General features: G+C 36.5%; 1 protein-coding gene across 3 annotated transcripts in view; it reads left to right on the top strand.

Moving 5' to 3' along the window:
• Positions 1-21,043, top strand: part of CXADR (CXADR cell adhesion molecule) — a 54,308-nt gene extending 33,265 nt beyond the window's left edge. Inside the window, exons 5-8 of one of the 3 annotated variants that reach the window (XM_045785455.2) lie at positions 895-1,017; positions 1,561-1,699; positions 2,779-2,962; positions 20,698-21,043. In XM_045785455.2, coding sequence (XP_045641411.1) covers positions 895-1,017; positions 1,561-1,699; positions 2,779-2,962; positions 20,698-20,733 — 482 coding nt within the window. In that variant the 3' untranslated portion in view covers positions 20,734-21,043. Of the gene's footprint in view, positions 1-894; positions 1,018-1,560; positions 1,700-2,778; positions 6,988-7,434; positions 13,080-20,697 lie in introns of those variants that run through there. The other 2 variants (XM_045785456.2, XM_045785454.2) reach the window with 2 other exon arrangements.
• The last annotated feature ends 38 nt before the right edge of the window (positions 21,044-21,081 follow it).

Below are 21,081 nucleotides of genomic sequence, written 5' to 3' on the forward strand. Positions count from 1 at the left end.
GATCAAGAGTTTGCGTGTTCTACCAATTGAGTCAGTCAGGTGCCCCACTATTTTGTATAATCACCGTGGCTCTGCCTCAGCTGAGACTGTACCTGGCTCAGGCAGTTGTGGACACTGTCGCTTGTGATACAAGTGAACTGGAGGACAATTACGTTGGTCCTTGAACAACACAGGTTTGAACTATGTAGGTCCATTTATACATGGATTTTTTACAGGGTACTGTAAATGTATTTTCCTTATGATTTTCTTAGTAACATTTTCTTTCTAGCTTGCTCACTGTAAGAATATAGTATATAATACATACAACATACAGAACGTGTTAATCGGCTTTTAGGTTATTGTCAGGTTTCCAGTTAAGAGTAGGTAGGCTAATTAAAGTTGCACTTCGGGGGCACCTGGGTGGCTCAGGCAGTTGAGCGTCAGATTCTTGATTTCAGCTCAGGTGGTGATCTCAGGGTGGTGACATGGCGCTTCAGGCTCCAGGCTCAGTGGAGAGTCAGCTCGAGATTCTCTTTCCCCCTCTCCCTCTGCACCTCCCCCCCCCCACTCCGGCCACGTGTGCACACTTTCTCTTTCAAAATAAAGAATAAAATCTTTTTAAAAATTACAGTTACATTTCAGGGGAGTCAAAAGTTACACCCTGATCTTTAACTGTGCAGGGGATCAGAATCCTTACACACCTGCCCGCCCCCTGCCATTATTTAAAGAGTCAACTGTGTTTCTATTCTGGAGACAAGCGCATGTCTCTGTGGAAATTTGTTCTGTATCCAGCTTCAGTTTGTCTCACTTTTACCTGGATTGTCAAGCTTAATAGGGTTTGCCTTTACCAAAATCTTATCAATACAATATTGTAAAGATGGGTTTTGCCACATACTCCCCCTTTTTTCCCCATAGAAATGAATTCACCTGTTATATCTGTAAAAAATGCCTCTACTGAGTACTCTGGGACATACAGCTGTACCGTCACAAACAGAGTAGGCTCTGACCAGTGCCAGCTACGCCTGAATGTTGTCCCACGTAAGTACCTTCTTTCTGTTGTGATAACGTTGGTTTGTTGTCTTTATACAGCTTCCTTGGGTTCATTCAGCAAGTGTTTTTGAGGGCAAGGGGATGCTAACTTTGGCAAAGCACTCTGTGACTTGGTTATTAGCTATTCTGAGTCATGGAAAGGGAAAAAATATTATATTAATACAGCCTTCATTATTGTAAAAACATTAAGAAGGTAAGAGTTGTCAAATCGACTCTTGTATCATATTTAGCCATTATAACAAGTATAAGCTATTTAGAATATTCTCACATGCCAACCAAGATAGATAGCTGTGAATATTAAAATCTTTTAGTCTGATTTCATGATTTTGATGCTTGAAATAGATTATACAGTTCAGAAGAAAGTTCTTTCAGTGGATTTTCCCACTGGACCAAAAACTAACTAATTTGTCTTAAAGTTAATATATGCAATGAAATCATCCATCAGTGTGTATCCTTAACCTTCACTATGACTAGGTACAGATTTTTTTTTTTTTTTACTATTAATTATTTTCTATTAACATCTTATTCTAGCTTCAAATAGAGCTGGAACAATTGCAGGAGCTATCGTAGGAATTTTGCTTGCTCTAGTGCTCATTGGTCTTATCGTCTTTTGCTGTCGTAAAAAGCGCAGAGAAGAAAAATATGAAAAGGAAGTTCATCATGATATCAGGTAATTAAGTGACACAAGAGTTGACTGAAATAAACTAGTTGTATTATGTCTCTAAAGCATGAGTTCTCTTAATCATGTGAAGCATTTACCCTATTAGAACTGGATAAAAGCTGTAGCTCTTCCCCTCAATACATTTGAAAACTTTTACTTGTCAAGTTCAAGTGTACGGAATCAACCAAACTCCGTTGTGCCCTGCCTCCAGCCCTAATTTTGAATCCTGTTTTAAGAGCTACTACTACAAAATGCTTGTCTTAAGACTGTCTACCTTCTCCCAGTGAAGTGCAGGCATGAAGTTTTCAAAAGCTGATATTGAGGTTTAGAAAGACCTGATAGTATCAAGTGACGTCGGTAGTTCATAGAGCTGTTGGTAATGTGATTTTATTTTTTAATATTCTAAACTAGTAGATCTTAACTAGAAGTGTGCATTGCATTATAGGAGTTTTAAAAATAACATATGACTTAAATAACATCCAGGAAATAAATTGACATTTGGTAGGTCTGGCTTGGGGTCTGGGCACTTGACTTCTTAAGCGGCACCGGAGGTAACTCAGGTGTGTATCTTTGTTAGTGCTTGGTTTGAAAATTCTTATGCTTAAATTCTTAGCTTTTGCAAATTTAAATCCGCTAAGCTTTCAGCTAAGGTCTTAGAGAAGTAATTTTCATAACAAAAAAGTTTTTCTATCTTTTTTTTTTTTTTGGTAGAACTATTTCTACAGGTGTTAGTGCCTTATCAGCTATAATGTGTTGGCAGACTATAACTATAGATTATCTTGATCGGTGATAGTAGATTATGAAGAAGTTTGTTCTTTATAAGACAACATTATAGAATCAATTTTTTGTAAAAATTATACATTTTATTATGTATGAAGGTATATACTCTGTAAATGATAGATTTGGGACGAAGACACAGTTCATGACATTGTACCTTTTGCGATCGCTTGTGTGTGTGTGACACACACTTTCATTAATATGATCCTTAGAGGAGCCTTCCTCACCCATATCCATTTTTCATAGCTTGCATAATTGTAGGTTTTTAGAAACTTGTTCTTTGAACTTGTGTTGGGATCTTTGTTTTCTAGGGAAGACGTGCCTCCTCCCAAGAGCCGTACGTCCACCGCCAGAAGCTACATCGGCAGCAATCACTCATCCCTGGGCTCCATGTCTCCCTCCAACATGGAAGGATATTCCAAGACTCAGTATAACCAAGTACCAAGCGAAGACTTTGAACGTACTCCTCAGAGTCCCACTCTCCCACCTGCTAAGGTAGCTGCCCCTAATCTAAGTAGAATGGGAGCGGTGCCTGTGATGATTCCAGCACAGAGCAAGGACGGGTCTATAGTATAGAAGCTGCGTACTTTCCTCTGTGCTTTTCCATGTTTCTTTTCTCCTCTTCAAATAGGAAGACTGTTCTGTTCTAAATTCTGCTACCAGCCTCAAAATATATCAAGAAGTTAATCGGAAACCAAAAATTATACTTAAAAAGTTTCGTTTGGTTACTGAAATAGTGAAGACATTGAAGTTACTAAAGACAGATTCACCAACTGAAAGAAGATTTCCTTTAAGAGATTGATTTGCTTTCTAAATATCAATACTTAAGGTATAGCACTTTGAATATGAAATCCTGGTGAAGAAATTGGTGAACTTACATGCACCCTAAGTTGATACTTGAATCATGTGAAAGTGGTACTCCCTATTTTCTACCATTATTTTTAGGTTGCCTTTCTCAATTAATTTATGATCCAGTGTCCCCTCTAAATTGGTAAAGAAACATTCATAGCAAAAATACTTATGACACATCTATGTTTGTTCTTTTTATAGCTTCTTTGGAAGCTTATTTAAATATGAGTTTGAGATATCTCTAATAACATAGAAAACACTACAGTGTTCTAGAAATTACTAGTTTTACTTCCGAATCATTCGTAAACCTTGTCTATGAAATGATTTCTAACTATTTAATTGATAGACTGCTATAGGCAACAGGGACGTAGTAAGCTCTTTTATATGCTAAAATAAAGGAGCTTATCTCTGATTCATTTAGAAAATTTGCTGCCAGCTACACACAGCAGTGATAGTAGTTAGTGGTGCAGTAGTGAATATGGGTTTTGTTGATGAGTGATCTGATGCCTTGAGGCCTATGGCCGTCTTCAGAACAATGACCAGTCAGAACAAGGATGGAATATTTTGCAGTTCCCAATGAAATACTAGCCCTTGAAGTGATATTTTTCTAATATGAAAAATTATGACTTTATTATTTGACAGTTATAGTTTGAAATCCCCCAATTATTGGTTCCGATTTTAAAAACATTTTTTCCCTGGTTGGTTCAGTGTTTTGGGGGTGGGGTTGTGTTGGTGTTGCTTAGTATATGTTCTAGAAACATGTAATCCTAAATTTACCCATTTGAATGCAATTCCTGGAGGATATTTTCTTCATAGACTCAGAATGATGAAATATGTTTTAGGTTAGTAGGTGTCCTCCATCGATTCTGTATTTCAGACTTGGGAGGATGTACAGCTGCTATTGTATGGCCAACATGTCTTTGTATAGTTGCAGAAAATCAAGATGAGCTTTGAAAAGAGTGAGTCTTAGTTTTGTGAAAGTGATTTATTCTTTAAAAAAAAAAAAAAAAAGAAACGAAAGGAAAAGGAGTAAAAGATATACTCCTAACTGCCAAATGTGTTAAATACTGTTGTAGTAGAAGAAAGTGAGTTTATTGTATTTCCCTTAAGATTGTGAGGGAGTGTGGATATAGTAAATGAGCCAACAGTTTCTTTATAGTAAATAAGGTTTGCAATAAATTATTTCACTAGCTATAAAACCTTTTCCCTAGATTTTGGTAGGGAGTTGGTTCCTGTCGATCTCTTTGGGTGCTGTGGTGGTAAATGCTACATTATAAATTAATGTTCGTATGAATTTGAGATTAGGCAGAGTATTGTGTATACTTTTTAATGCTGAACTTAAGCTGAATGTCTGTGTAATGGATTAGTGTATAGTTTTATATATTTGGAAGCATTTTTTAGTAGGTTTTTAACCTTATATAATATTGCTTTTATACTTGTGTTAACATTTTCATCTGTGCCTTTGGGTAATTTTAATTTTTATTATGAATTTCTGGTGCCTATGAGCTAGCTATCACCTGAAAGGTGCTTAGAGGTGAAGGTACTGTTCCTAAAAACACATCACTGTGACACCTTTCTCTTTTCATACTTTTAGACTCTTGCCTCCTCTTCCCTGTTCTTTTTGGATGCAGCTTAAAGATTGTCATTCGTAAAGATTTTAAAATTTCAACATCCCCAGCACTCTCTGTGTTTATGATTTTATAACAGTAGCTATTTTTGAATGCCAGACGTTTGGCCTGTTTTATATGATAAAATTTATAAGATAGTATAAGAATAAATAACAGATCACAAACTTGAATAATAAAAGCATTTGGTCCTTCCCAGCCCTAGTTTTCGTACAGTGAAGATTATGTTGTCCAGTCAAAGTAGGAGCTACTGTAGGAGGTGGACATGCCCACCTCTCTAGTCTAGGATTGGGCTCTAAGGAATCAGACTCTCCCGGAAGTGCTTCCGGGTCCATACCGCTTACAGCCTGAGAACAGAGCTTGTAAAAACATCGCTTGTGTGAGGACAGAGTTCAGTTTTAGACTTACTTCTCCAGCTGTTCTCATTGTAAGTTTCAGCTGATCCAAAAGTCAGATCACAGGTACTGATAACTTCCCAAATAATTCTCTGTGATAATTCAGTTGAACTAGAAAATTTGTTCTAGAATAACTTAGTAATCATCAAGCAATTCAACCAAATCTGGTTATTCAAGCATTACCATGAGAAAGCTGCTCCAGAACGACATTGCATCTTTGAGGAGAATCCCTTTGATTCTACTTGACACCTAAGAGACTTGATACCATCTTTTTGAGTTACGCAGGATCATTTGAAAAGAAATGATACTGGAGAGTATGAGTTCTGTGCTTGGAATATGTACTTTACTGGTGTTCTTTTTTTTATTGGCAGTCTTACCAGTATTCCCCTCTTCGAGAACCCCCAGTATTTCTTACCAATTACACTGACCAGTTATTCAGGCAAATAACTTTCTTTAAATTTGGGCTGTCTGTTGTGGAGTAGTTACAATGGAAACACAGCCTGAGTATGTCTTGGGAGGGGTTCATTGAAGAAATGCAATTAGATTATGGATATGAATAAATACCTGATTTTGTTAAAATGGTAAGTTTTAAGATCGAGTTCTGGAAATTTGGAGCAAGTGAAGGGGAGTAAACATTTTGATTAAATATAGAAAGAACTCATTGCATGAAGTTGGATTATCAAGTTCTGTAATGTATGGCTTCTTAAAATAACTATTCTGTCTTTTGTGTGTATGCGGCATGTAAATTTGAAGTTATATGAATGTTTAAGGTTTTTTCCTAATCTCTTCATCTCCACAGTGTTTAGGGCTGTCAGATGCCTTATTCCAGTGTGAATAGAAAAAACAAACATTTTATGTGGTGAATGCTTTGATGTGTCATGTTAAGGAGTAGTTTGTAGAAAATGTTGGCACAACTTTAACTTTTTAGTGGCTTGTGACATTATATATATGTACATATATCTTTATAATATTCTTGTGTTTGGTAGTATAAATGTTCTGGGCAAGTTTTAATATTTCAAATGCCTTTAGATAGTCTTGCAATAGAGGCAACACATTCTGCAGTTGGAGTTTTTACTCGTTTGCCTATTTTGACACTAAAAAAGGTCCATAACTGAGCACAAATTCTACAATGTTACAGAAGTAAGGAAAAATAATAAATAAACTTGTGAATTGTGGTTCTGTTTACCTTATAGATGGTAACATCAGCAAGTAATTTCTTCATCTAATCTCTTACGATTATTTAAAATTGAGTTTTAAAAAAACACCCTAATTTTAAAAGTATGGTGACTCTGAGTTGGATTGGTCGTGAATACTAAAAGCTCCAGTCAAGGAAGAACTCTGTTTTCTGCTAACTTAATGACATAAGTGTTAAGAGAACCACAGTTTACTCACTTTTCTCATTCCTAACTGTGAACTTTTGTGATAAATACACTTGTACTACTGAGAAAAAATATTTTGACACTTCCCATATGCAAGTAGAGAATTGATAAGTGTCAGTTTCAAAAATGATTTTGTATTTAAAGTTTCTGGCTTGCATATCCAATGGTGCAGATTTTAAAATTTATAAGAACAAAATTTGTTTTAAAAAAACCAAAAACTTGCTCTAGTTTTGTGACCTTGTGTACTTTTGAAATAAAATCAAGAAAGCAGTTTTCTGCCTCATGGTGTGGCTTCATTGTGCCTTTTTAAAAATGTCTACTTTATAAAAACTTCAATATGCTGTTCCTCAGGGTTTCCTTTTTTCCTCCCCTCCTTGCATCCTTTGTTAAACAGAATAAAGATCAAACTATCACACATCAATGAAAACATGTCCGACATACTTATATTTCCCCACTCCTGTGCATTGTATGACACCAAATAACATAATATTTGGGGTTGAAGCCTCCACAAAGTTTTGTGATCAGTTCACAATTTATAGCATAAACCCAAATTTGAGTTCTTAAAGAGTAGCATTGAATACATAAACATCTAGTTATGGTTTAAAGCTGTTTTCGTTGATTCTAAAGAATGATTTCAGAAAAGAAAACCATGAGGTAGTAAAACCTTTGTAAGAAGACGTGTTTAGGACTGTTTTGTTGTTATCGTTTTTCCGTCTCAGTACTTCGAGAGCATTTGGGCTGGGTAGTCCTTTGTTGTGAGGGACTGTCCTGTGCACTCCGGCGTGTCGAGCAGCATCCCTGCCTTCTTCCTTCCTCCCCAAGATGCGACGATCAAAAATGTCTCCAAACATTGCCACATGTCCACCAGGATGGAGGGCAAGATTACTGCAGTTGAGAACCACTGGTTTATACGAAGGTGAAATTTTCTACTCAGAGATTAAGAGGATAGGCTTTGTAATCAGACGTGTCTAAATTCTGCTTATTACTAAAAGCTTTCCTTAGCTTCACTTTCCTGCTGTTTAAAATGGGGATAAAAATACTACATCATGGGGGGTGCTGGATGGTTCTAAAGAGAGAATTGATACCATAATGAAAATTCGGTGCATTTGTTCCTGAGAACTGGGATGCTGACAGTGATACACAGATTTTCAGAGAATCAAGATTACAATAAAATATGCTGAGTAGAAACTACTGAGTGTAATTTAATGCCTTTAATTTAGACCATATTTTAACCTTGTAGCTCTAAAGGCCAGATTATTATTTCTAGTTAATTAAGTACCAAACGGCAAAACTGATAAAATTGAGATAAAATTGAATATAAAGTAATCTGTTTTTAAATAAAAATGGCCTAGCATTAAGCCTAAGGCATAATCAGATGTAATTTCTAATGTAATAAAGGCAATAGTGAAAAGATCATGAAGCCAATCCTAGGAACCCGGCTCAGTTTTTTGTGCTGGTATTTCTGAAATCTAAATCAAATGTGATGTGGTGTTTTGTTACTTAAGTGATTTTTCTAAATTTGATAACTATTTATAGAAAAAGTTGTTGCAGGAAAAAAAAATTCTAGAGTTAATGAAGAACCAAGACATAAATTTCAGGATAAGGTCCTTGATCCATTGGTTAGCTTCTCGTCTCGCTACTGAGCTGTGAAAATTCTAACTAATGGAAAATGAGGAGGGTGGGAGAAGATGCAGGAAATCAGAAGTAAAAACCAACGCCAGTCTCCAACAACCCATCATGATCTTGACTATCTTCCTTGTGTCCTTGTCCCCTAATCCACTAAGTCATAGTGGATTGGTTTTCTTAAAATGTAAATATGATCGTATTAAAAACCAGATCATCTTAACCTGATAAAAAAGATCGTGTCGCTACAGTTTATTTTCTCCACACCTCCAGGTGCACCTCTATGCAGTGGCCATGCTCAATAGCTAAGGGCCACAGTTTCATACCTTTGTGAGTGCAATTTCTTAAGCCAGAGAACAGCCCCGCCTTGCTTACCTGCCCTGCAAGTGTAAGTTGAGTCATTTTTCCTGATTTGCACCCCTGCCCCTCACTTTAAATTAGGGGTGCATCTGGGCTCTCAGTATTGTCAGTATAGGTCTTTTAGGGCCCAAATCCTTTGAATTCCAATTGTTAATATGCTCTGCTTAATATGCTCTTTTACAAGTTTGAAGTGGATTTACTCACCTCTATCCTCAGTGCCTAACTCTGACTTGCGTTATTGCTCAGTAAATGCTGAGTGCATTTTTAGAAAGGAAACTGTGAGCAGTTGGGGCAAGTTTGCATCAATTTGGTATGTGTCATATGTTCTGCAAGACAGCTGCCCTGGTCGCTTCCAAAAAGACCGTGTCTGGAGAGAAAGGGTGAGTGACTATGTGTGGGGAGAGGAAAGTGCACGTGGCCTAAAAAATTAACTTGCACGGGGGCACCTGGGTGGCTCAGTCGGTTAAGTGTCAGGCTCTTGGTTTCGGCTCAGGTCATGATCTCACAGCCGTTGTGGGATTGAGCCCCGTGTCCGGCTCTGCGTTCAGTGCAAAAGCTGCTTCAGATTCTTTCTCCTTCCCCCTCTGCCCCTCCCATCTCTCTCTCTCTCTCTCTAAGAAATAAAATCTTTTTTAAAAAGTTAGCTTGCACAAATACAGAAGGAGGTGACCTGATTGAATAGGAGTAAACACAAAAACAAACCTAATTATAAAAACATGGGGAAGCGGAGAAGCATTTTAGAAGTAAACTTGTAAAATCCTCCTGAGAGATGTTGAGTAGTCTAGAGTGAAGTTAGTGACCGTTTTCTCTCCAGGGTTGTTTTGATAATTACCTATGGGAACCTCTGGATTGTTCAGGGAACCCTTTGCAGATGACTGGTTTCCAGATGACTGGTTTCCATGCTAAGTTGTTAATGGTGGAATATTTTTGTCTCGGGCTTCACAAACTCCCGGAAATACCTGAGTACGCCTTTAGAGAGGCCAAAACGTGCTTAAATATTGTTGCCTACTTGTGGTATACTAACATTTCTTGGTATCAGAATTTAAGGAGATCTACTTAGTTAACTAAAATACCATTTCTTAGAAGATTTTAATCCCCCCCCCCAAAGAATGTCAACTGTTTTCAAGTCTTTTAAAATAGTCTTCTGAAATGACTAGTCATTTATCATTAATTTCTATGTATAATTGTGTTAGTTTGCTAGGGCTGCTGTAACAAAGTACCAGAAACTGGGTGGCTTAAACAAATGTATTGTCTCGTGTCCTGGAGGCTAGATGTCTGAGATTTACGTGTTGGCAACATTGGCCCCTTCAGATTGCTGTCAGGGGAGGATCTGCCCAGGCCACTCTCCTTGGTTTGTAGGTGGCTGTCTTCTCTTTGTGTCTCTTTGTGTCCCCTTTCCTCTATAGGTATCTCTTTCTCTGTCCTAACTTTGCTTTTTTATAAGGACACCAATCCCACTGGATTAGGGCCCACCCCGATGACCTGATTTTAACTACAAGGTTCTATTTCCAAATAAAGTTATATTCTGGGGTACTAGAGATTAGGACTCCAGCCTAGTTTTGAGGGCACACAATTCAACCCACATCAGTAATGATGATTGGAAATTATGAAGAACTAATAAAACAGTGAAAGTTGGCATGGAGCACATACCCAGAGAGTTTCTTTGCCTAACTTTTAGTGGTGTAATAAAAATATCAGCACCTAAATAACGATGTCAACAGAGTTATTTAATGGTTGTCCGTCTCCCCCATTACCTCCCCCAGAAGTGTGCTATCTTTATTTCAAATACGAGTGACCATATGTGCTGTTAACCTCCTATCTGTTTGTCACGTGAAAAAGTAGTTGATGATGTGCTTACGGATTTGTCTTTTCTTAGGAATCTTGCTGACAAGATGAAACTTTCTCTGGGGAAATAGTTTTTAACCTCAGGAAGACGTGAAGAGGTGATACTGACCACTTTAGGAAAAATAAAATAAAAAACAAAAAACACCTGATTGTGGAAGCAGATAGATGGCCATTGCTCTGCAGTCACCTATGATCTACACAAGAGTTGATTAAAACTCTTCATTTCCAGGTTAATTTTCTTAAAGTATTTAGGCTCACTGTTTTGCTCAAAAGCTTTCCTGGACAACCTCTAACTTAAAAATTCAAACTCTAGCCTGATTTTAGACTCTCACAAGTGGCCTTACACTACCACACTTCTGTGCTTACGCTTGCATATACATGTTTTGTTTTTTAAATAAAGTTTTATACGAAATTTTTAATTTAACAAATGTCCTCAGATTATTCTGTATCTCTTATCTTTTATGTATCCACCTACCTAAAACCTTTGTCTTCAAAACTATATGTTGCATCATAGTGATACACTGTAACTTAACCAGTCTCCAACTGAGGACCATTTAAATTGATACCATCCTTTTGATATATAATGAGTAAAATTACAAGCAGTATATTTGTATATACATAATTTTACAAATGTACAACTATGTCCTTAAGGTAAATGTCTAGAAGAGGAGGTGCTAAGTAAATAATATTCTGATAGCTGTTATTAAAATACCTTCTTGTTACAGCAGCTTGTGCTTGCAGCAGACGAGAGTGCTTATCTTCCCCCAAATCCTCACCCATATGTTTAATCCAACTTTTTGATCTTTCCTGATTTCTGAAAGAAATTATCTCATGGTTTAAAATTCTGTTTCTATTTATTCACTTGATTATCTTTTCCTGTGTTTAAAAGCCCTTTGTACTTTTGAGAAATGTGTTCATATGCTTTGGTCATTTCTCTTTTGTATTGCCATTTTGCTAATTTGGAGGAGCTCTTAAATATTAATAAAATTAGCCCTTTGTGATATGATTTTTTTTTTTTTTTTTTTTTGCCAGGTTACCCTTTCTCTTTCACTCTGTTTATGGTCTTACCCTTTTCTGATCATGTAATCCTAACCCTTCCTAGGAAAACCGTCCTCCTGGTTCAACCCTACTTCTCCCTTCTTAAAATTGCACCCTCAGAGGAAGCTGAGGGTCACTTGTCCTTCCACGTATTTCTCCTCTCCTTAAGCAGATGGCAGGCCTTTCAAAGGTGGAACATCTTTACATCCAAATGATCAACGTGTAGATTCTCAGTAATCTCTATCAATGATGATAATTGCAGCAGCTCTGGCTGTGTTCGCATCAAATTATTGCCACACATACCCCATCACAGTGTGTTGTTTTCCTCAGTTTATCTGTAGTTTCTTCAAGTAGCTGGTGTTTGGGCTCATAGCAATTTCATAGAATCAGCACAAACTACATTAATGAAGAAAATGAGTTATCTTGCACTTGGAAAGAAGAGCTGCCTAGGCCACGTGTTAGGTCAGCTGTCACACACTATGCCAAGTTGAATGTTGGCTACTGGCACTGCGCTCTTTTAATGTTGCTAAGTAGGACATTCGCCCTCTCACGTAGTCCCAGAAGTGTCAACAGTGAGAACATTTCTAGGGAACAGTAGAATGACCTTGCAGTTTTGGTTTTTTTTTTTTAAGATTTACTTAATTCATTTTAGAAGAGAGTGCGCATGAAGAGGTGGGGAGAGTAGAGGGAGAGGGAAGCCCAATGCAGGGCTCGACCTCACAACCCTGAGATCATGACCTGAGCCGAAATCAAGAGTCGGACCCTTAACCGACTGAGCCACCTAGGTGCCCCGACCTTGCAAATTCTAAGAGGAGAGTTGATACAGAAGATAACGACTGATTTGGAACATAGTGGAAAATCAGTCCTCTGACATTGTCTCCACTAGTCTTTTTTTTAATAATTTTTATTTTGTTATATTAGTCACCATACAGTACATCCCCAGTTTTTTTTGTTTTTGTTTTTTTTTAAGATTTTATTTATTTATTTGACAGAGATAGAGACAGCCAGCGAGAGAGGGAACACAAGCAGGGGGAGTGGGAGAGGAAGAAGCAGGCTCCTAGCGGAGGAGCCTGATGTGGGGCTCGATCCCATAACGCCGGGATCATGCCCTGAGCCGAAGGCAGACGCTCAACCGCTATGCCACCCAGGCGCCCCCATCCCCAGTTGTTGATGCAATGTTCCATGATTCATTATTTGTGTATAACACCCAGTGCACCATGCAATACGTGCCCTCCTTAATACCCATCACCGGCCTATCCCAATCCCCCACCCCCTCCCCTCTGAAGCCCTCAGTTTGTTTCCCAGAGTCCACAGTCTCTCATGGTTCATTCCCCCTTCTGTTTATCCCCTTCCCTTCCTTCTCCTACCAATCTTCCTATTTCTTATGTTCCATAAATGAGTGAAACCATATGATAATTGTCTTTCTCTGCTTGACTTATTTCACTTAGCATAATCTCCTCCAGTCCCGTCCATGTTGTTGCAAATGTTGTGTAATCATTCTTTCTGATGGCTGAATAATATTCCATTGTATATATGGACCACGTCTTCTTAATCCAGTCATCTGTTGAAGGGCATCTCGGCTCCTTCCACAATTTAGCTATTGTGGACATTGCTGCTATGAACATTGGGGTGCATATGGCCCTTTTCTTCACTATGTCTGTATCTTTGGGGTAAATACCCAGTAGTGCAATTGCTGGATCATAGGGTAGCTCAATTTTTAACTTTTTAAGGGACCTCCACACTGTTTTCCAAAGTGGCTATACCAACTTGCATTCCCACCAACAGTATAAGTGGGATCCCCTTTCTCCAGATCCTCTCCAACATTTGTTGTTTCCTGCCTTGTCAATTTTTGCCATTCTAACTGGTGTAAGGTGGTATCTCAAGGTGGTTTTGATTTGAATTTCCCTGTTGGCTAATGATTTTGAACATTTTTTCATGTGTTTTGATCTAACAAGGAGGAGACCTTTTATGTGTCACAGAAACAACAGAACACAAAATTAAATAATTACATGGAATATAATCTGCTTTGCCAACTTAAAGATACTGTGTGCTATGCCCAGGACAGGTTAAAGATACACAATATAGTAGCCAACAGGGCTGTTAGCATGTTTATGTAGTTTTGATTTAAACTTTTTGCAATCTGGGCAAAAGATTTGTGATTTAGTTAAGAAAATTGACAGGCAGCTTTAAGTTTTGTAAAAATAAAACAACCCAAAATATCCATAGGCTACATTATCTAGTTCAATATCATTTTATGAAAAAAATCAAGATTCAGAAAGATTTCGATTCCCCCAGGCCACATAGTGAGGAATAAAATCCAGGTCACCTGACTCTTGGTCTAGTATTTTTCTAAGAACCTTCAGTTCTTGGCAGTCTGGGCCCTGTGAGAACCATATGAAGGGAAAGAAAAAGGGAAGTTAGAGTGTGTGGCTCTCCCTCTCATCTCTCACTGCTCCCAGCAACACCAACCAGGCAGAAGGCCAGTGGAAAAGAGCAGACTCTGGCCTAATGAGGGCTTTCTGTTCCTTCCTAAACACAGTCACGGTGCCCAGGGCACACTGAGCATTGACAGCTGCGCTCTTCTCCCAGATGGAGTGATGCTCCTGCTGGGGGTTATGACTAGCGTGCACACAGTTTGGTACCAAGCCCATTTATGCTAATGTTACATTGCTGATTACATAATTTAAGTAAATTGCACATACCAGCTGTACTAGATATGGTGAAGACAACTTACCAAAGGAGATGATTCTGCTGGCACATAGCTTCAAAGTATGCTTTCATTCGACTACAAAGAAACTAGACTTTAAATTAGGATCAATATATTATGGATGTAGGTTATGAGAAAAAGAAAACAACTCCTAGCAATAGGCCCATATTTTTTAAGATTTTATTTGAGAGAGAGAGAGAGCACCAGCCGGGGTGGAGGGGGAGGGGCAGAGGGAGAGGGAGAAGCAGGCTCCCCGCTGAGCAGGGAGCCCAGTGTGGGGGGCCTCAATCCCAGGACTCCGGGATCATGACCTGAATGGAAGGCAGATGCTTAACCGACTGAGCCATCCAGGTGCCCCGCAATAGACCCATATTCTAAGAAAAATTCCTAACTACATAAATTTGGTGACTGAAAGTGTACTGATACATTTTAAACATTTTAAAATATATAAGAGATACATAATTTTTAATGGTTTTCCAGTTAAAACTTTTGATTGGCATGCCTAATTGTGTCAGGGGAGAGGGATTTTGTTGTAAATCTGCGTGCCAAATCCCTGTCAGATTCTGTATTTTAACTTTTTGTGTATTCCCTCCCAGATTTCACAGTATCAAGCATCACAAATGGTATCTTCAAAATTATTTACCAAAGGGTCTTACTAGCTATCAATATCAGATTTTAAATATAGTCTGCCTTATCACTGGGAAACATGAAGTAGTCAGATTTCACTTAGGTGATAAAACTAAATTTCACATTTTTCATGTTCCAGTCATTTTAGACAAATTTCAAAATTTTAATACTTTCATTTTTAATCAGTAAATTTAATTTCACTTCTTTAGAAGTGTTTGATGATTTATAAGATGCAAAACTTTTTTTTCTATTGAATTTAGTGAAACAATCACATTGGCTTCTTACTAATTTAACTCTAAAAAAATTATCATCTGTACATTTCCTATATGAATTCAGAAAGCTGGCAGTTCTGCTACATGATCAAGTTGTCCTTTTTTTTTTTTCTCTCTCCCTAAATTAAGCTCTAGGCCAAAGGTGGGGGGTTGAACTCAGCACCCAGAGATCAAGAGTTACAGGATCCACCAACTAAGCCAGCCAGGTGCCCTTCAACTTGTCCATTTATTTCTAAACTTGAAAGGAATACTCCCCTACACCCAACCCCACTCCAGCAAAGGTAGTATATATTTAGATACATGACTGAAGACATTTCCAAGAGAGATCTGTAGCTTAATATCTAATGATAAAGATCGTTTGAGTCACATACATATGAATACCATGCAACTACTTTTAAAAACCATGTTTTAGAAAAAAAATCAAAGACATAAGAAAATGTTTCACATTTTCAAACTGTGTGACCATAAAATGAATATATTTCATAATACAACAGTATAGGAGTATATAAAGTAAAAGCTCCTTTTTTAAAAACATTCCCATCTACTAAAATATTAATAGTGGTTATCTCTGCTGGAGTGATTACAGGTGATTAATAATCTTTCTCTGTGTTTTTAGGGTTTTTTTCCCCTAAATGTCTATTACTTTTGTTAACAGAAAAATAATTATAGAATTATTTAGCAGAAAAATAATTTCTCTAATAGAGAAATGTTGTGCAGATAAGTATGGCGTACTTAGAGTTCCCCATTACCAATGACAATTCTACATGTAGATCCATAGGAAAAGCAGTGGTTTAACTTAAAAAAACTTAAAAACTTAAAAAAATTAAAAAACAAAACCGTAGCCACTAATGCTTTTCATGGAAAAGGTAGATTAACTACAAATACAGTCTTCTCTAAATTGGAAAAGAATATCTGATGCCCTCTTGTGGCCAATAATTTTAATAAGGTAGTTTATTCCTTTTCATTCGTATCAGTCCACAAGAGAATAACACAAAAATATCTATTCTATTGCTTTCTAAATGACAAAAAATGCTCACATAGTATTCTTAACAGTTTGTCTATCTTCCCAACATGTGTCCTGGAGTTATATTACCAGGGTTTGAAGCCCTGATAATTTAGGTCACCTGGGCAATGGGCAACTTACTCGAATACTCTCTAGACAGTTTCCTCATGTGTAAGATGACAATAGTAAAATGTACATAGGTTTATCTTAGAATGGAAGGGACTTACTGGTAGTACCTGTCACACAATATGGTGAACATCTTCCCACATGAATAGACACAAATCATTCTTTTACTGGTCTCATGTTCTTATATGGTATGAGTGAATTATAATCTTTTATTATGACAAATGAGGCTGCATCAATTGTACATTTTTATACATTTGCAAAAGTATTTCCATAGGGTATCTTCTAAGTATAGAATTTGAATTATGGGGGTTAAGAGAATATATGCATTAAAAAACATTGACAGTATCAAATTGTCTTCCACAAAAATGCAAACCACAATCTTTCCAATGTTTGTCAATTTGTTAGGTGAAAATGGTATTTCATGGCTTCAACTTATATTTCCCTTGTCATTAGTATGCCATTAGCACATCTTCTGTATTTAGCCATTTGCATCTCTTTATATTTATTTAGCTCTGCTAAATAATTATACGTAGAAGCTTTTCATAGTCTCAGAATAGTAATTAATTTTCTTTTAAACATGGTGTGGAAATTTTCTCTTTGGAGTTTAACTTTATGCCTTTGATATGCAGCTTACTTTTTAATTCCAAACCACCAACGTTCCTGTTAAAATTGGGAAAAGTTTCCTAAGCTAAAGTTAGTAAATATCTCCCTTCATATTTTCTATCAGTACTTTTACAGTTCCATAATGAACATTTTATCTTTAATCTATTTGGAATGTAGTTTTATAGCTTTGGGTAGGAATTTAATTTAAAAAAATGCATACAGGGGCGCCTGGGGTGGCACAGCAGCTGAGTGTCTGCCTTCGGCTCAGGGCGTGATCCCGGCGCTATGGGATCGAGCCCCACATCAGGCTCCTCCGCTATGAGCCTGCTTCTTCCTCTCTCACTCCCTCTGCTTCTGTTCCCTCTCCCATTGGCTGTCTCTATCTCTGTCGAATAAATAAATAAAATCTTTAATAAATAAATAAATGCATACAGGAGTGCCTGGCTGGCTCAGTCAGAGAAGCATGTGACTTGATCCTGGGGTCATGAGTTCGAGCCCCATGATGTCTGTAGAGATTATTAAAAAAAAAAGAAAGACTTGGGGCACCTGGTTAAGGTCGGTTAAGCATCAGTTGGTTAAGCGTCTGCCTTCAGCTCGGGTCATGATCCCAGGATCTGCCAGGAGCCTGCTTCTCCCTCTCCCTCTCCTCTACTTGTGCTCGCTCTCTCTCAAATAAAATCTTTAAAAAAATAAGTTAAAAAAATTTTTAAAAATTTTAAAATGCACAGCCAAATAGTTCACTATTAATTTTTTATTAGTGAATTTTTTTCAACTTGAAAAGTCACATTCACCATACGTTAAACTTTTGTTTCTGGTTGTGCACTTGTAATTCTGTTTCATTGTTCATTGTTCAGTCCTATGTTATACTTTTGAGTATACACTGAGAAATCATGTAAAAGGAAGAATATTCCCTGTCCCTTGTTCTTTAAAAAAAAAAATCTTGGTTATTTTTGAGAACTATTCTTCCGTGTAAACTTAAAATCAGGGATTCATGTTCCATTACAATTTTATCAGAATTTTAATTATGATTTATATTGACTTCATATATTAACTTGAAGTGAAGTTTCCATAATGTTGAGTCAATTTAGAAATACAGCATATTCTTCTAGTTGGTTCTTTTTCTTTTTGTAAATTTTTATAAATTTTTCTCCATTTGATTCACTTTCTGTTGTTACAGTTTATTTCCAGGTATTTAGAACTCTTTCTTAGGGGTTCTCTCCCATTTAGCACTATTTTAAATTGTTCTTATGAAATTAATATTATTTACATATAACTGGGAACAGTGGAGGAAAGTATATAATGCTACCACTCTATTACAAGCATTTATTATTTTGGAATATTTCCTTCTAGACACAGTATGATCAACAAACAAAATTTTTAGCCACACTGTGATCCTTTAATTCAGAAAGGTAATACACTGCCCATTAAACATACATGCAATTTGGTTATCAATGATATATTTGTATTTGCTAAAAATAAAACCACCAAACTTATCTTAAATTAAGTGCTCATAAAAAATGTTTTATCTCTCTGCCCTCAAGTTACAAAGTAATAATGCTCAGTATAAAAGTCTAAAGACTGAAATGTACAATCTAGAAAAATAAAGTTCTCTGTTTCTGATCCCTTCCCCTGCCTCTAAGAACACTAGCTACTGTCAATTTGGTATTTATTTTCTAGACAATTTTTGGCACCATCATAGAAATATTTTTCATCTCCCACTTGCAGTATTTCCCCAATTTGCAACATTTTATTCCCTGTCATTACAATTTTTTTTGGTAGCTATATGGTATTTTCCATAGTATTTTTTTGAGTAGATGTTCAGATTTTACCTGTTTACTTGTTGTTGGCTACTTGGATTTTTGTTGTTTTTGCCACTCACAATTTTGCAATTTAGCTTTCGGTTATCTTGGGCATTTTTTAATGTCTCTGAGAGTCCTTACCTAAATTGGGATAATAATGGTGCCTACCTCATGGGGTTATTATGAGGATTAAATGAGTTACTGGCACATAGATATAAAAAATTTTAAAACTTATTTAATGTTATCTATAAAATGGATAGAACAGCTACTCTGGCAAGGTAAATGCACATGATAGTGTTTAAGTTTTGCTTCTTTTCAATCATCAAATAAGAAATCACTTTAACAGTGACAGTTGAGAAGTCAACATAAATGCTTTATTAATCTTAGACTGAAATGTCTGCTTAAAAGTTAAATATATTAAGATAAATATTACACTAAAAAAACAGAAATAAGTACTTTAGTATTGATAGAATAGAACTTACCAAAAGAATTTGTATTTTTTACCTTTTAAAATTCTCATGTCCAAGTTTAATCTGTGAATTTAGAACTTTGCAGTTACACCTACAAATACAAGATTGAGAATTAAAACAAATTACCATCATTCAGTCACAAACCAGTTCTGTTTGAAACAGCCTGAAAAGGCTTTCAAGATGAACTTATGCAGCAATATTGTCTTCACTAGAGCAGTCCTAAATTGTCTAAGGGAGACAGAGATGTTACATCTAGAGTCTTAAACACCATTAAAAAAGTTTGACAAACTTGTACCCATGCTTATTAGGCTGAATTTAAGACCCAACCACTTCAAGAAAGACGGCTTTTTTCATTAGGATTGGATTGGAAAAGCCATATTGATGAGTTTTCTTTTGCTTTAAATAACTTTTCTAACAAGGTGGGAGGCTGGATAGTCATTCAAAGGGCAAAATCTTCTACAGGTAATATGTCTAATACAGTCAAATGCAAAATTAGTCTTTTTCCTAAGGCACTCAGCCATTTAGCTGTCAACACTAATGAATAAGAGATTTAGGTTTTATAGTAATCTAATGTGGAAAGAAAAATCTGGTTACTAGATGTGTGCCAAAAATACTTCCCAACAGTACGCTATTACGCTTCTAATTTTTCCAACAAGCTTATAACTACAACATGAGCAAATTAAAAGAACAAATGCTATCTAACTCCATGATAAAAATTCTTGAAACCTGCCACCTACCTTTACAACTGCACACAATCTGCCATTATCACACAAAACTCTCAAAATGTTAAGAAAATTTTCAAACTTAAGTAAAACTAAACTTCCTGCGATACCTAGAAAAATACGCTTATTTGAATAGGCATTGATTATATATTTCAGGAAAAAAGGTTATCATGGCTTAGAAATATATTAAAAGATATATATAGTTTATCAAAGATAATATTAAAACTAGGAAAGTCCCTAAGGTTTAAAAACAAGTTTCCTGGGGCACCTGGGTGGTGCAGTCGTTAAGCGTCTGCCTTCGGCTCAGGGCGTGATCCCAGCGTTCTGGGATCGAGCCCCACATCAGGCTCTTCCACTATGAGCCTGCTTCTTCCTCTCCCACTCCCCCTGCTTGTGTTCCCTCTCTCGCTGGCTGTCTCTATCTGTCAAATACATAAATAAAATCTTTTTAAAAAATTAAAAAAATAAATAAAAACAAGTTTCCTGTTGAGGTTGCAGAATTTAAATTCCACGTATTTTCAAACCTTTGGGCTATATGCATCTTTATGATTTCTGTACTTCTCTGGTACCTTATACTTAAATAGAATTTATCAGAAAAAATGACAACAGGAATATTTGGAACAGCCAAGGCCTTCTAATGATTTATTAGCAAGCTGTGATTTTTCTAAGTCAAATAATTTATGACTAGAAATTTAAAGATGTGGGTAACAGGAGAAACTAACTTCTTTTTTAATTAATTTTTGGGAAAAAAATCCAAATTCTTATATCTCTTTCTCTCTTTTTGTAGTTCAAGTACAAGACTGATGGCATTACGGTGGTATAAATATGAAGGACTACTGAAGAATCTGAATGAAGTACTGTACTATTTGGCTTTATTTCAGACATCTATTAAAGACTTTCATGTGTTGAAAAAAAGCACAAGAATAGAGATTTAAGAACATTTCTGCTTTATGCAGTGGCATTAGGCATCTAAGTCAGATGACACATCAAAATTAATACAGGCTAAACTCTTGCTTAGGAAAATCCTAGCTATAGCAATTTGATGGCTGAAAGATGTTTTATTGTATTTATATTTTCAATTAGTACTACTAATAAACTGTAGACTTTTATATGCACATTTTGGTATGGTTGCCTTAGAGAAAGTTATGGTTAATAAAAAGTTGATTTTTTT

Source organism: Ursus americanus, chromosome 4 (assembly GCF_024610735.1).
Source record: "Ursus americanus isolate L20-20 chromosome 4, mUrsAme1.1.p, whole genome shotgun sequence".
NCBI classification, from domain to species: Eukaryota; Metazoa; Chordata; class Mammalia; order Carnivora; family Ursidae; genus Ursus; species Ursus americanus.